Source organism: Dermochelys coriacea, chromosome 1 (assembly GCF_009764565.3).
Source record: "Dermochelys coriacea isolate rDerCor1 chromosome 1, rDerCor1.pri.v4, whole genome shotgun sequence".
In the NCBI taxonomy this organism is placed as follows: Eukaryota; Metazoa; Chordata; order Testudines; family Dermochelyidae; genus Dermochelys; species Dermochelys coriacea.
The window spans coordinates 109,160,066-109,175,748 of NC_050068.2; the positions used below are offsets into that span (position 1 = coordinate 109,160,066).

Sequence of the window (15,683 nt, forward strand, 5' to 3'; positions counted from 1 at the left end):
CCAAAATTAAATTTTTTTCAAAATTTTCAGTGATCCAAACAGTTGAAAAAATTTCAGGTTAAACAAAATACTTAGTTTGACCTGAAAAAAAATGTTTGGTTTCTTTATTGAGCTTTAAAAACTTTTAAAAATAAATAGATGTAAATTTCTAAACAAAAAATAATTTAGAATAAAAATGTTTCATTTAGTACATGTCAAAAGGAAAAATTCCTCCTCCTTCCCCCCCCCCCCCCGAATTTTTGGGGAAGGTTTCTACCATCTCCTCCATAAACTTATCGAGTAGAATCTTAAAACCAGATAGATCTTTTGCCCCCACTGCTTCCCTTGGAAGGCTACTCCAAAACTTCGCTCCTCTGATGGTTAGAAACTTTCGTCTGATTTCAAGTCTAAACTTCCTGGTGGCCAGTTTATACCCATTTGTTCTTGTGTCCACATTGGTGCTGAGCTTAAATAATTCCTCTCCCTCTCCTGTATTTATCCCTCTGATATATTTATAGAGGGATAAATACAGGAGAGGGAGAGGAATTATTTAAGCTCAGCACCAATGTGGACACAAGAACAAATGGGTATAAACTGGCCACCAGGAAGTTTAGACTTGAAATCAGACGAAGGTTTCTAACCATCAGAGGAGTGAAGTTTTGGAATAGCCTTCCAAGGGAAGCAGTGGGGGCAAAAGATCTATCTGGTTTTAAGATTCTACTTGCTAAGTTTATGGAGGAGATGGTATGATGGGATAATGGGATTTTGGTAAGTAATTGATCTTTAAATATTCAGGGTAAATAGGACTAATCCCCTGAGATGGGATATTAGATGGATGGGATCTGAGTTACCCAGGAAAGAATTTTCTGTAGTATCTGGCTGGTGAATCTTGCCCATATGCTCAGGGTTTAGCTGATCGCCATATTTGGGGTCGGGAAGGAATTTTCCTCCAGGGCAGATTGGAGAGGCCCTGGAGGTTTTTTGCCTTCCTCTGTAGCATGGGGCATGGGTCACTTGAGGGAGGCTTCTCTGCTCCTTGAAGTCTTTTTAAACCACGATTTGAGGACTTCAATAGCTCAGACATAGGTGAGGTTTTTCGTAGGAGTGGGTGGGTGAGATTCTGTGGCCTGCGCTGTGCAGGAGGTCAGACTAGATGATCAGAATGGTCCCTTCTGACCTTAGTATCTATGAATCTACTCCCAAAATTTGGCAAATTGAACACAAATTCGCAAAATGTTTTGATTGATCTGATTCTGCAATTTTTTTTGGCCAAAAAAAAAAATTAAAAATAAGAAAGTTTCGGACATAAGATTTCACCCAGGTATACTTATAACTGCTTTCTTTCAGTGCGGGTCCATATTTTCAGAGCTTCACCTACAGGTAAGAAGGCATATGGAAACTTAATAAGAACAGGGAAAAGAGTCCTTTGGTACAGAATAAAGTCTGTTCAGACTCGGTGAGGCCCTGATCTGTGATTGGGGACCTAACCTGCTACCACAGTATGAGTACTAAATAATACCCATAGTGTAAGCAAGTGAATAGTCCCACTGTCAGACTACTCACTTGCTTTAGTCCTTTGCTAAAACAAGGCTTTTAATTGTGTACACGTTCCTTATATAGCAGATAACCCAAGTTAGCATTGATCTTGATTGTATTACTGGAAAAAATGTTCATGTAGATGTATTTGTATCTGTTGTGTACCTGCCGTGGTCCTTGGGCTGTTCCAATCCTCCTCTCTGTAACTTACGAGTCAGCCCACACTTTCAAAGTCACAAGGTCTTTTATTGTTTGGGGGTAAACATAGAATCTCTAGATTCTTAAAAAATCTTGATTGGCTGTGCCTACCTAAACGAAACTAGATGTATAATAAAAGCATTGCAAGAATATGCTTATCAATTTCTCAAGAATCAAATACTGTCACTCTATCTTTGCTAGACTGTAATGGATAGAACTGTCTATGCCAGACCTATGCACTTACTTAAATCCATAGTTGCCCTTCCGCTACCACTTGCTAGGAGGGCCCGGTGCAATTTATCTGGTCTCCTCGTCAGACACATTTTCGCGGGAGATGTTAAAAATGTAACCAACACACAGAATCAGTTCTATTTGAGAAGTCCCAGCTGTTGTTCTCTGCTGCTGCACATCTGCATTCCTTAATGTGCAGGTGGGTAAAAAGCCATCAAATTAGCCCTTTTTCCCTATATGTAAAGTAGTTAAGTGATCTTCGCTTTTAGAGCTAGAGACTATTAGATTAAATCTCCCTTCCGGTGTACCACAAAACACCTAGCTGATTCAATTATATACATATAAATATGAATCCGTATTCTCTCTCTCTCAAAATTTTTGTTCCAGAACAAATGAAATAGTCACAATTCAGATGTCCCCATAAATATCACAATTGCTGCATAAAATAAAATGTTAGAGGGGTTTTGTGTTGATTTCAACATATAAAGAATGCCTATCCCAGGCTCTAGGTACCTTTGATGGACCATTAAAAACACAGTTCAGTTAAGACAAAAACAGCAAAAGTAAACTAGCAGCATTGCTCTGCACCAAAGCAGCCAGTCCGCAAAACAAAAATGCCTCACATTAACTCCTGCAGAACTCTCAATGCCCTGAGATAAAAATCTGCATCCTCACCTGATCCAAATGTTACCACTGTACCCCAGGCCTCTCCAAATAGATGGACTTTTCAGATAGGCCAGGTTTGTTAACCATTAGACGATTTCTGAGTAATGGGGGAAGTGAATTCCAAAGTCCAGGGGCCCACATGGAGAACACCCTGCTAATGTTTTCCTCTCTCACACACCATGGGGGTTCCATCTCGAAGGCCCCTACTGTGGCAGTGTCACGTAGGGAGTGGGGTGATCTCTAAGCAAGGCAAGTCCCAGGCAACATAGGGCTTTATAGGTAGGAATCAAGAATTTAAACTTCATCTGGAAACCCACAGGCAGCCAATGTGGATTCCAGACCACTGGTTTCATGTCCTCACGGTGAGGTACACCACTTAAGAAGTGAGTGCCACCCTCCTTACCACCTTTGGTTTCTAAGCTATTTCAGATCGTAGCACCAAGCAGAGCATACTACTTCTAGTCCAGTCTTGAAGTGACAAAAGATAGAAATGTGGTCTGTGTCTGAGAGAAAAGATTTCACTCCCAACCTGATGAAGATGGGGGTGTGGGGGGGGAAGCAGTTACTGCTCACTGCCACTATATAATCATCTGATAGATGCTGAGAGTCTAGTGAGCTGTCCAGATTACAAATCTGAATGATAAACAGCAGGCACACACCCTCAATCTTGGGGGCTTTAATGTAATCTGTGTTGTATTCTCTGGTTGCTTCCCCTAGCCCCTACCAATATCACCTCAGTCTCCACTGGATTGTATAATGTAAGCATTAGTAGCGTTCAGTTGGTAGCACCCTTACTTATGGCCCCAAAGTTGTGGGCTGAAGTTTCAAACACAGGGCAAAATGTTGGGACTTGGACTCCTAATCAAGTGATGAAACTGGAATTAGAGGAGCTGTCTTTCAGATAATACCTCAGGCCTCTTTTTTTGACTGGTGGTTGTCTAGCTGAAAGTGAAGTCACAGAGCACGTGTCAGAAAGAATGATAATTAATATCTGTGTCCTGACCAATAAAGCAAAATAAAGCTTGTGTGAGCTCTAGAGTAGTGTTTAGGTTTGTGAAACTTATTTCAGTGTGTAGAGTTCAGTGTCAAGAACTTTGAAATACCAGAAGGTGTAAGTGGTTCTTATAAGGTTTTTCATTCTAATCTTTTTATTTCATTCTCTTTCTGTGTTATTACAAATATATTCCATGGTAGTTTTTTATGTGCTTAAACTCTCACAAGGGACTTTAAAGCTATTTTCCATTTGTGGCTTGTTTCCAATAACAACTATGTATATGAGAGAGAAGCATTTTAGTTTCTATTAGGCATTTCTGCTTCACTGTACCAAATAATTGTGTCAGTAACTTTTGAATATTGAATAAGTACAACACAAAATAGCTGCATCAGACAGCAAAATCTGTAACAGACATTTATTTAAAAGAGCCCTCATTGCCCTTCAATTAGCAGCACGCATTTTGGTGAGGAAAGATCAGTTTGCTGTTGAAAAAAGTTACCATAAACTATTTGTCCTCTGTTTAACAGGATAACAAAAAGATGAAGAAGTCTTTAGAAGAAGAGCAAAGAGCTCGCAAGGACCTGGAAAAGCTTGTTAGGAAAGTGTTAAAGAATATGAATGATCCTTCTTGGGATGAAACCAATTTATAACTAATTTACCATTGTTTGTTTCTTTCTATTGAAAGACCAGTTGTCAAATCAAACTGGGAAGCCTTCTGACTAGTCAGTGTTGCATCAAGAGCACTACAAAGCAGAATTTAACTGGATCTAGTGATTTTCTTGCTTGTAATGTATACAAACAAGTCAAACCTTTCAACTGAAGCAATCTATAAGTGTGGAGACCATGGATCCTGAACTCTACAAAACCTAATTTGTTTTCATCTAAATTACCTCATTTTGCAGAATGTGCAGCAGCTGACTAAAAGTCCATGTTTTTCAGTGGCTTTTTAATTAAATATATATATTTTCTTGTAAATATCTATAATTTTGAATGCGTATGTAATTGATGTATCAGGGCTGATACAATGTTATACTGTACTTTTTTCCCATTATTATAATTGTCACAAGTTTTAGAAATAACAGTACACTCTCACCTCAGAAAGATCAGAGTTCTTTGATGCTGTGTTTGGATCATTTGTAGGTTTGATACATACTACTCATATCACATGCACAAATCTACAAAACTATTTTTTTTATTGACCAGTGTATTTAAATCATCTAATTAACATTATTTATGTCTGTGCAAACATTTAAACACAGTTTTAAATGCTTTTTCAATATTAAATCAAAAAAGATATAATAAATTGTGGATTGACACCATTTTTTTTGTTTCATTCTAATGGCCCCGTGACATATTTATTTACACTTGTTTGGAGCACTAATATACAACACTATTTTGACCAATTAAAGACTGATGTGCATGCTTGCTTTTTTATGACTGATTTTTAGGTGTTTGTGTACTACATTTTCTGTTGTTGTGCATGTACTTTAACATACACTGGCTGATCCTTTCAAAAACAAATCCTAATCTCGATTTTGTGAATAAAAATATTTATTTTATGATCACAATAATCAAACAAACTCAAAATCTAGTTATGAGTAGACCACTCAGGTTAGGCCAACCTAATGACAGAATTCTGCTCTGCCTTTAGTAGGCAGGATATTTTTCAGAACACCGTCAGTGTAAGAATAGTCTCTGTCCACATTCCCTTCTCTTATCACATGTAAAATAATATTGTTTCCATCGCAGCATGAATAAACAAAAGCAAATTTATAAATAAGGTTTGTATTTACAATTGGCCTTTTTGTGGCATCTGTTATACTAAAGTGTGTTTTGTAATTTGCAGCTCTGGCAGATTGGAAGCTCGGCAATGCATACAGTGGGCACCATTAAAAACATTCAGCCCACGTAGGTTTTATAACTGCAATAACTACAGTGTCTTCCTAGATTTAAGAAAAGGAGTACTTGTGGCACCATAGAGACTAGCAAATTTATTTGAGCATAAGCTTTCGTGAGCTACAGCTCACTTCATCGGAATGCATCCGATGAAGTGAGCTGTAGCTCACGAAAGCTTATGCTCAAATAAATTTGTTAGTCTCTAAGGTGCCACAAGTACTCCTTTTCTTTTTGTGAATACAGACTAACACGGTTGCTTCCTAGATTTAGAATAGAAGACACTACAGAACTGCAGCTGGTGCCCTCTTTAAGGATCTTATTCAAAGCTCATGGAAGTTAATAGACTCCCATTGACTTCAATAAGCTTTGGATCAAGCACCAGGAGACACAAATTTCTGCTCTGTTTAGTCATCAAATTAGAGGGGAGAGGTGTATCGTCCACTCAAGTGGAGTATTCCAACTCTGTTCTTTTTTTTTTTCACCTGACAGCAGCCAGAAATGGAGGTATAACATAACCACCTGTATATCAAGTTCAAGCACTGGCTTTATCATTGTTATAAAAAAGGCCTTAACCTTTACTCAAGTTGTTCATTGACTTCAGTGGTACTTACTGTAGCCCTTATTCAGCAAAGCACTTAAGCATCTGCTGAACTTTAAGCTTGAACTTAAGTTCCATTGATTTCAAACTGAAGTACACGCTTAAAGGCTTTGTTGAAGCAGAGCCCAAATGAAGCAAATAAAATAGATTTCTTGTTACGTTTATTACTCATTAATATTTTTATCTGATAAACCATTTTAAAGTAGAACGAATGCGATTCCTCTCAGTTTTTCATAGGGCTCATGCACTGTTATTTTAGCAAGAGGACTGTTAGAGTTTGCTCTGAAAAGTCCATTTTAACTACAGACTTCATTTTTCATATACAGTTTTCAATTAATCTCTGGTGAAAAGTGAATTTTCAAATTGCTTGGCTGAGAAAAATGGATGGAGATTCTTTTAACAATAGAAAGATAAAAATATCATCACTTAACAATACAGGGGATTAAATTAATAGCTTGGGAACCTAATGTTAGGGATCTAAATGGGCACATAGACCCCAAATGACCATTTTACACATGTAAATATATTTTAGGCACTTAATTCCATGTGCTCACATTTGAAAATTGGTCCCATATTCTTAAAGGAACAGACTGAGAAAAAGTTAAAGCATTCAGGTGTGTTAGAGATTTTTAGATATCTTCCCAAAGACATTACTAATTACAATGTCTTGTCTTGAAATGATTTCCTGTTGCTGAATTCAAACCAAAATATAGGGCTGATAAATTTGATTGCCCTTTTGTTTAGCAGAATTTATATCATTACTTTTAAAAAGAGTAAGCTAAGTGATGCTAAACATCACAAATATATCATGTTTTTCCTGAATTTAGATTTGGGAATAGCAATGCGATTTGAGTTTTGTTCAGGTATGCTTAAGTTGTAAAGTTCAGGCATTGAAATCCAAGAGATTTACTCAGCTTTTATTTTAGTGTGAATTTTAATTTTCTGTTGAGTGCCCGTGAAAAGACATTCCAGAGGAAAAACATAAAAGGAAGACATTTAATCTAGCAGTATTTAGCAAATTTTAACTCAGGAACAAGTTCCATCATAACATGATCTTATTTTACATTGTATTGTAAAGAGTAGCATTGCTGTGTAAATTTGCTGACAGTACATGTGAGATCTAATGATGATTTTCACTTTGACAGTACCCCCCCATACTGGTATCTTACTGAATATGCCTTTGATATTAGAATTAAGCAGTTAATATGATCATGATTTAATGACTGGTTGTTCAAAATAAATTGGGATGAGGAAATTGGTATTAAAAAACAACAACAACAAAAGGCTAATACAGTATGTTGCTTTTTGTCCTTAGCTCTACAACAGAGAGCAAGATCAGGGTTTTGGGAACCAAGAAATGTCTAAATAACTTTTTTTTTTGTAAAATTTGTTATGCTGTATAAAGATTGTAAATTTCACAGTGTGACCTTCTGAATTGTTGGGAACTTTATATAGGCATGGATAAATGGGGCACTGTTTTTATTTAACTTATTAAAGGGTTGTTTCTTTGCTCTCATCATTTAAGGATGAGGAGGTGAAGCCATTTCTTATCCTATAGATGTGAAGCACTTTCTGTTCTAAACTGTTCAAAAATGTAGCATAACATTACTGTACTTAAAATGATGTATGTGCTTGTTTGTTTCACCATGTCATGACATCTTAAAAATTAAACAACTGACTGCCTTTGTATAAACCTTCTTTATGCCAATCACTTAGGGAATCCAGGGTATACATTTACAATAATTGTGGAGAAATTCAACCATAGTCTAGGTCAGTGGTTCCCAAACTTGTTCTGCCACTTGTGCAGGGAAAACCGCGTGGCGGGCCGGGCCTGTTTGTTTACCTGCCGTGTCCACAGGTTCGGTTGATCGCGGCTCCCAGTGGCCGCGGTTTGCTGCTCCAGGCCAATGGGAGCTGCTGGAAGCAGCGCGGGCTGAGGGATGTACTGGCCACCGCTTCCAGAAGCTCCCATTGGCCTGGAGCGGCGAACTGTGGGCACTGGGAGCTGCGATCGGCCGAACCTGCGGACACGGCAGGTAAACAAACTGGCCCGGCCCACCGGGGCTTTCCCTGCACAAGCGGTGGAACAAGTTCGGGAACCACTGGACTAGGTCACAGATAATGTCCTGATACTGATTACTACAATTTTTATATCACTTTGTTGTAATTAAACAATGATTTTTTCCCCCTTCACCATGAAAAGTTAAATTTCATCTAGTGTGTGATGTATGATTTTAATATGAAGGAAAACTTTTTAGCTTTTTACTGCCTTTATTGATACACATTTTCATAAAATATAATTTCAGCTATCTATATATAATTCAGTTTGCTATCCTGAAAAAAATACCTTTGCATGGTGTTTATATTGACAGCAAACTAAAACCTTGATATCACAAGAAAGCAGGAGAAATGGAAAGAGAGGATAGCACAAAACTGGGAAAAAGATAATATGATATGTCATGATTATACAAACGGCAGCTTCCTAATTCTTGATCCACTGGATGAAGAACACGGAGAAAAGAGATGAAGTGTGGGTATTTAAGGAAGTAGAATGGTCTTACAAACATATTGGGAAAATAGGTAACCAGAATAGAAAAGGAAAAGATGTAATTCTACTTTATGATTCAGCTGCAAGAAGAATGAACAGGAGCAGTCAGTTAGTGATCTGACTTCCAGGAGCCAAGATTAGAATTGATAATTTCATCAGCTTCAGGGTGGAATCTACATAGTATGTGCCCACATGAACTAATACAAACTGGACAAAATGATGGAAGAAATCAAATAAAATATAAGGGAAGCAAAACTATCTTCACAGGTAATATTCTTAGGATTCTTATAGTCCAGGTAAAAGACAAGGAAGAATAAGAATTGTGTTAGATGAGTTGGTGGATGGAGAGAAAGAAAGCATGTAGGGATGGAGGGTTTGGATTCACAGAACATTGGTTAGTTCAGTGAGTGAGAAGTAGGAGTGAGGCCTTTGGATTAGAATGGTCTTCAGCATGGAAAGCCAATTTTAAGCATTCTCAACTTGCCATTTTGAGACAGGAACACAAGATAACAAACAAGGGGGCCTACTTGGTAGGTCCATCATAAACTAAATTAGTTGGGTTATCTTTCATACCAAGAACATCAGTACTGATTTGCACAATCTGTCTGGGATAGGGCAGGGAAACGTGAGTGATTATTTAATTATCAAAGGTTGGATCTAACTTCATAATATAGGTCCAATTTTTAACTTCCCTTAGACACCCCCAAAACACCAATATTTCTGAAGTTTCTTAGGAGGCATCTAATCCTAGGGAAGCTTTTCTAGGAAGTATAGTAAAAATAAAAAAAAAAAATTAAAGTTAGTGTTGTTAAATTTGTGCCTGAAGTTCACTTTAATTTTTTTCCTTTCTGACTTGTCCTAGCTTCAGAAATGGCTTGTCCTACCAACTCCAAGTATATTTTGTTGCTGAGAACTGCCTTTCCATCTTCTTTTTAATTGGGGGTGGCGTGGGTGTGAGGTGGGCAAGTCTCAAAAATAAACAGTATACAAAACCTTACACAAAGGCCCCAATCTGTTGCATGTTTAACTTATGGGACTCCATGCATTAACTCAAATTGGATTACTTGCATGAGTAAAATTAGTCCTGTATGTTTGCAGGATTGGGACCTTAGGAGGGCTTAACTAAGTGCTTGTTACCACAGGAGTATAAATAGAAAACACAGGAAGGGTAGAGATGGGATCCTGAAGAGAAGTGGAAATGTTCCTCTTCCCCAACTTAGCCAAACAAACATGAACTTGGAAACTGGCCACCTTGCTCTTTGTTTAAGGGATTTTAATGCAATTATTAAACATTTCTCAGCCACCATTAGAATTTCTCTCAATTTATATTTTTTCCAAGCAACTGAAGTTCATGTTTGATACATTTCTGATATGCATTTCCTGAACGTTTTTTAGCATTTTATGAATATTTAGATTTAAGCCATTGTTAGTCTTTTAGTAAGCACTTTTCCAAATGCTTGGGAGTAGTTTGCAGGGATGTGACTGTAGATAGCCAGAAGAAATGTCTGCTACCCCCAAACATGCATGTCATTCATAAGTTTACATTCTTATCAGAACTGTGGGGAAAGTATGTGGTTGAATAGAGGAGCACAAGGGACTGGGGAACATGGCAATGAAGGGGGGGACTTGGAGGGCCAAAGAGGAGGTTGGGGGAACATGGAGGTGAGGTGAAGTTGAGTGGTTGTAGGGATGGGAGTTGGGGTGGCTGTGTTCAGCATGGATTTGGGGGGGAGAGAAATTTAAAGGGGCTGGTGGAGAGGCAGGAATTTTGTATCATGCTACCAGCACAGAGCTGGAACACCAGCCTCTGATCTAGGATGGAATGGCTTGTTAGTGAGCAGGGACAGCTGAGAAAAGGACACACTTGTTCAGTCTTGATAGTAGGTGTTGTGGCAGCTTCCTCAGTGCTGAGGGTTCTGCAGCTACTAAAGTTTCTGTGTGACCCTGAAGGTGCTGCCCTGCTCTCCTGGCTCACCTGACTCCCCAGTCACAGCTTGAGTGCTGCTGCCTCCTGACCCTGGAGTTCAGGTGAGAAGCCTGCTGCCTCTCTCTAGAGAGGCCTCTTCTGGGCGGGGTCATCAGCTTCTGGAATTGGGCATGAGAGTGGCTGATTATGAGGGTACCAAAGGGACCGGAAATAAACAGGGAGCCTGAGTGGTGGGACTGGGGTCAGAAAATGCTTGGTGAGAGGGTTGCAGAGGAGAGCCCAGAAATATGTAGTCAGCAACCAGTGAAGAAGTGTTGAAAGCAAATTCAAGGTGAATGTAATTTGTAATTGGAGCTGGTTGGGAAGTCTTCACAAAATGTTTAACTGGAAAACTTTGAGGGAATCTTCTGGTTTTGGAGAAACTTTTGTTGAAAGGTTTCTCAGGTCCAGGCTGGAATGCCTGGTCAAAACCAGAGAGAGCAAGGCTGTAACAGCCAATAGCTTCTTTGTCAGGGGACTGACCTGTGATGTGAGAGACCCAGGTCCTAGTCCATGGTCTGCCTGATTTGAGACTTGAACTGGGGTGTCTCACGTCCCAGGTGAGTGGGCGATTGGCTAGTCTGGGATCTTGCTCTGAAATAATGACAATTTTCATGGGACACAAAAGCCATTTCCTGCCCAGCTCTATAGGCAATGCCCATTCTGATATCTGGGAAGTGGATACATACTTGTCATTTTGTATCTCATGAATGCTTTGGCCTTAAAACAAAACAAACTTGTAGTTTTGATATGTGCTTGATCTAATGGTTACCCCGACCCCCACCCCCAATTCAGTTTTGGGGCTATGCATTTTGGAAGTTAATCATTGCTAAATTAAGAACATCATGGGCCTGTATAGAGTTGGGAAGATAAAATAACTATTTTTGTGGAGGAAAAAAATGATATTGAATCTGCAATTAACTCTACATTTCTATTTGTGTGTGTGTGTGTGTGTGTGTGTGTGTGTGTATATGATATATAATATCTTCTTCTGTAGACCAAGCATGCTTGTCCCACAACTAAAAGTTCACCCACAGAACAGGCAATACTGAATAAAGACCAGGAAAATGTCTATACTTCTTTTTAGAAAATAAAAGGCACTAATTCTTAGTGCCACTACCACTTGGTTCATTTAAGAAGTTCTGCTGTTGAACACCCTTTTAAAAAGTTGTATAACTGAACATCCAGATTGAACTGAGGGATAACATGGATGTTTAATAATATTAATGTACGTTGTGTATTTTATAGAAAAATAAAAAGAATAGTGCTACATGAGGAGGTTGGTTTTCTGCTTTGTTTTTCAAGTTGATGTGAATCACGTAATGGAGTAAAGTTCTTAAGAATGCTAAAAGCCTGTGATTGATCCTTTTCCTATGAGTGGCTGTTGAAAATAGCTAACTTATTACAAATAGACCCAGGTATGAATCAAAACAACACCGTGTACTGCTCAGAATTGTGGAAGGAATAGGAGAAAAGATGGTTTTAGACCTGGATCCAAATCTCAGTTTGGAGGGATACATGGAGCATGGATCAAGATCCAAATTAACTTTCTGATCTTGCAGGTAGTTTGGATACACATCCAAATTTCCCAGTTCAGAACCAACTCTTAATTTTGCTGTAGTCACAAAGGAATTAAAGTTGACTGTTTTAGTAACTACTGCTGTTAACTAGATTTTGTCCTGTTTCTGAAACAATAATGCAGTTTTCAGCTGTACACAATTGCTTCAGCTAGAGCCACCAGGTCCTTAGTGTCTTGATTGATTGATTCTTTCTCCTATCTGGGAGCATAACAGTGGTTGGGCTGTGGCTGTGAGAGCTGCTCCCTGAACTTTTTCAATGAGTACAAACTGTGATGCAGCCTGGCCAGAAGTCAGCAGGAGAGTGATATAGGAGAGATATGTAAGCCCTAGGATGAGGAGAAGCCTTATTCCCTGTAGAGGGAAGAAGGTTGCTATAGATTAATTAAAAGCACTTGAAGCCAATGAGAGCACCTGAAACCAGTCACCTGATGATAAACCCCTGCTTCAATAAGCCAGGGGAAGGAGTTGGAGCAGAACAGAGTTTGCAAAAGTGCCGTGGCTGGCTAGAAGACCAAGACCCTAGGTGCAGAGAGAGGGTAGGAAGTCCCACAAGCTGAAGAGCAGGAGAGGGAAGTAGCCAAGGGGAAGGAAGTACTAGTTCAAGTGGTTTGCCACTAACCCTAGGGCCCCAGGGCTGGGACCGGGAGTAGAGGATGGGCCCGGGTCCCTCCCTCTCCACTACCTTTCTCTGGGTTACTAGTGGGACAGTAGATACCCTAGTTCAGGAGCAGGAAACTGCACCCTGAACCCCCCACCCCAAGAAGAGGAAGCGTGGTACCCATCAAAATCATGCCGGCAATTTGCCACAAAACTAAAAGCAAGAATTTGATAAACCATCTATAAACACGCAAGAGTTTAATACTAGGCATGGACTCTACCAAAACCCTCAGCCATTTGATGTCACACCAACGCATCATTTCAACCATCATTAGAGGTTTGTTGCATTTTGAGCTGCCTGTAATACTTCTGCATTCGATATAGATGGATGGTGAGGTATGTCAGCAATCATTTCACAGAAGTGGTGAGTCCCAAGTATTATTTTTTAGTCCCCTTCGGACTGACTGCTGCTCAATAAACAGTTCTCATTGAACTTGATATAGCTCTGTCCAGGAAATATTAAGAGGATGACCTTTTCTTTATAACTGACTGTGGGCTGTTTTCTCTGCAATGTGCATTTCCACCCCCTGCATTTCACCTTTAATCCCCTTGGCAGCAATAAGTGGTGCTCTTGCTGCATAGTGCAGAGCGCTTCCGGCAAGCTGACGTCAGTGCTAGGAGAGTTCAGGCCCCTGTAGCACTGGGCCATTTTGTCTTCCCAGTGGGACTTGTGAACTGGCTGAAGTCACTGTCAATATTGCTTTGTATGTTACGCGGCCTGAGGGTTCTTTAAACACACACTCCATTTTATGACAAGGCAAACAGGAGTGAAGAAACGAGCTGACGGTTATAGTTCAGTCCCTGGGGCTCAAGTGTTCAAAGTACAATATACACTCCTCCCAGTGAACCTCCTTGCTGCCAATCTCAACAGAGAAGCCAAGGACTCAACAGCTGTGGAGACCAGACTAACCTGTTACTACTTTAAATAAAGGGGATGCATATTGATGGGGAAACTTGTACAGCTTCTATATGTTGCACCAGTTTTGTGGCTAACCAGAGAACTTCAGTCTCTGGCCTTTGCCCATACAAATCACTTGCATACACATGATTTGCTCACTTCCATGAATATGCACAAATGACAGAATTTACAAGCACAAACATATATTTGGGTTTGGTCTGCACATCACTTGTGGACAGAAATGGTCGTATGTGTATGATTTGCATTCCTCAAGGCACAGAACACAAACCATACAGATCTTCTTGCCTTTTCCAGTTGCAGATTATTAGATTGTTTTAAGTTTTGTAACATTTAATTAACCAGATTTTATCTGGAAACAAACATGGATAAAATTTAACTTTAAAAAGTGACTGTTAGGGAGCCATCCCCTTGAAAAAAGCTTTTGTACAATCTGATTATTCAGGATGATTTCTGTTCATTTAGAATATTGTATTTTATCACAGTATGTCACTTAAATATAATCAATTATGCTTACAATAATTATATCACATAGAATGGGCTTAGGTGCAACTGTAATTTGAACATAGGCTTTCGTGAGCTACAGCTCACTTCATCGGATGCATAGTCTCTAAGGTGCCACAATGATTCAGTTTCTTTTTGCGAATACAGACTAACACGGCTGCTACTCTGAAACCTGTCATTTGAGAAATTCTTGCATAAGGTGGGGAAAAATAATATGATAAATAAAACAAAAACACTAAGTAAAACAACCGAGGCTACATTTGTGTGGCGCTGGATGCATCCAGGTAGCCAAGCTTGACTCAAGGTGCTCCCCTGGGGGTTAGATGGCCGAGGGAGTCTCCTCCTTTGTGATGCAAAGGCAATGGAGACCTTCTGAAACTGCTAGTTCAGCCATGAGGCAGCAATCGATGTCTCCAATGCTGGGTCCCTGCTCGTATTGGGAGTCAGTGGTCAAATCCATCCACATACTGATAAATTGACTGGCCCTTGCCCCAAAGCTGAACTTCTTCAGGATGGGAGCTCAGAAAAGGGTGTTCAGGGAGCCACTCTGGGGACTGAGCTCTGCAGTAGGGATGAAATAAATCAGGTCTTCAGGAAAACAGTCAAAATGAGTGTCTTTCCTCCATTCGTTTGATAGAGAAACTGACGTTCTTTGAGTTCGCTGCAACTTCTGTGCTCTACCTCCACAGCAAGTGTGGTGTTACGAACCCCTTGCATGGCTGGAAGCTGCTTAGATACCATGGTGATAAGCATGTTAGGGAAACCTAGCTAGATACCAGCTGACAGAAGGGCTAGGGTCGGTCTGGATTCTCTCCATCAGGTTGATAGATTTTAGTGAGGGGAAGAGCTGGGAGCTAATGGATTTGGGATTGTTGGGTGAGGAAGGAGGAGGAGAGATAAGGGGTAAAGTATTTTATCCAGGGATTATCCCATAAGAAGCACACAGGATCTTTATAGGGGAGAAGGCGGCACGGTGTATTTATTGAGAATACAACAGTTAGCATATGCTTTTCAATCACACACACACCATGCACACAGTCCCGCTAGTTGATCTTTATAGTTACCAGTCCAGAGTCTGGATCGATCTAATGGCCAGCCAGATTGGTCGCAGAGGGGAGCATGGCTCTGTCGGTTGTGATCCGATGCTCCTGGAGTGTGGCAAGACGAACCCAAAATCCCATGGACAAGCACCCTGTTTTTACAGTCTTTTTTTCTCTGTTGAAGTCTATGGATTTTGCTGTGTCAGTTTGTGACTGGTTACTTCTTAATTGGTGTATCTTTTGATGTTAACATTCCAAAACACCTCTTAGAGGACCATCCTGTTCTGGTTTCGATTTAATCAATTGTCTTGTCTTTAGGGGTGCCAGCCTCCACCTCAGGTTCGTCAATCTGCCCTTCCTTCATTATGGATGCG

General features: G+C 39.8%; 2 protein-coding genes across 8 annotated transcripts in view; both read left to right on the forward strand.

Moving 5' to 3' along the window:
• The window catches only part of ARHGEF7 (Rho guanine nucleotide exchange factor 7), a 194,765-nt gene extending 189,649 nt beyond the window's left edge, over positions 1–5,116 (forward strand). For 4 of the 7 annotated variants that reach the window (XM_038392399.2, XM_043496566.1, XM_043496147.1 and 1 more), the window contains 2 exons: positions 1,327–1,359; positions 4,132–5,116. In XM_038392399.2, the coding sequence (XP_038248327.2) occupies positions 1,327–1,359; positions 4,132–4,254 (156 nt within the window). In that variant the 3' untranslated portion in view covers positions 4,255–5,116. The remainder of the gene's footprint in view (positions 1–1,326; positions 1,360–4,131) is intronic. The other 3 variants (XM_038392408.2, XM_038392297.2, XM_038392352.2) reach the window with 1 other exon arrangement.
• A 5,547-nt stretch (positions 5,117–10,663) lies between these two features.
• Positions 10,664–15,683, forward strand: part of TEX29 (testis expressed 29) — a 32,811-nt gene continuing 27,791 nt past the window's right edge. Inside the window, exons 1-2 of the transcript XR_006276381.1 lie at positions 10,664–10,674; positions 13,209–13,213. The gene's annotated coding sequence lies outside the window, so the exon portion shown is untranslated. The remainder of the gene's footprint in view (positions 10,675–13,208; positions 13,214–15,683) is intronic.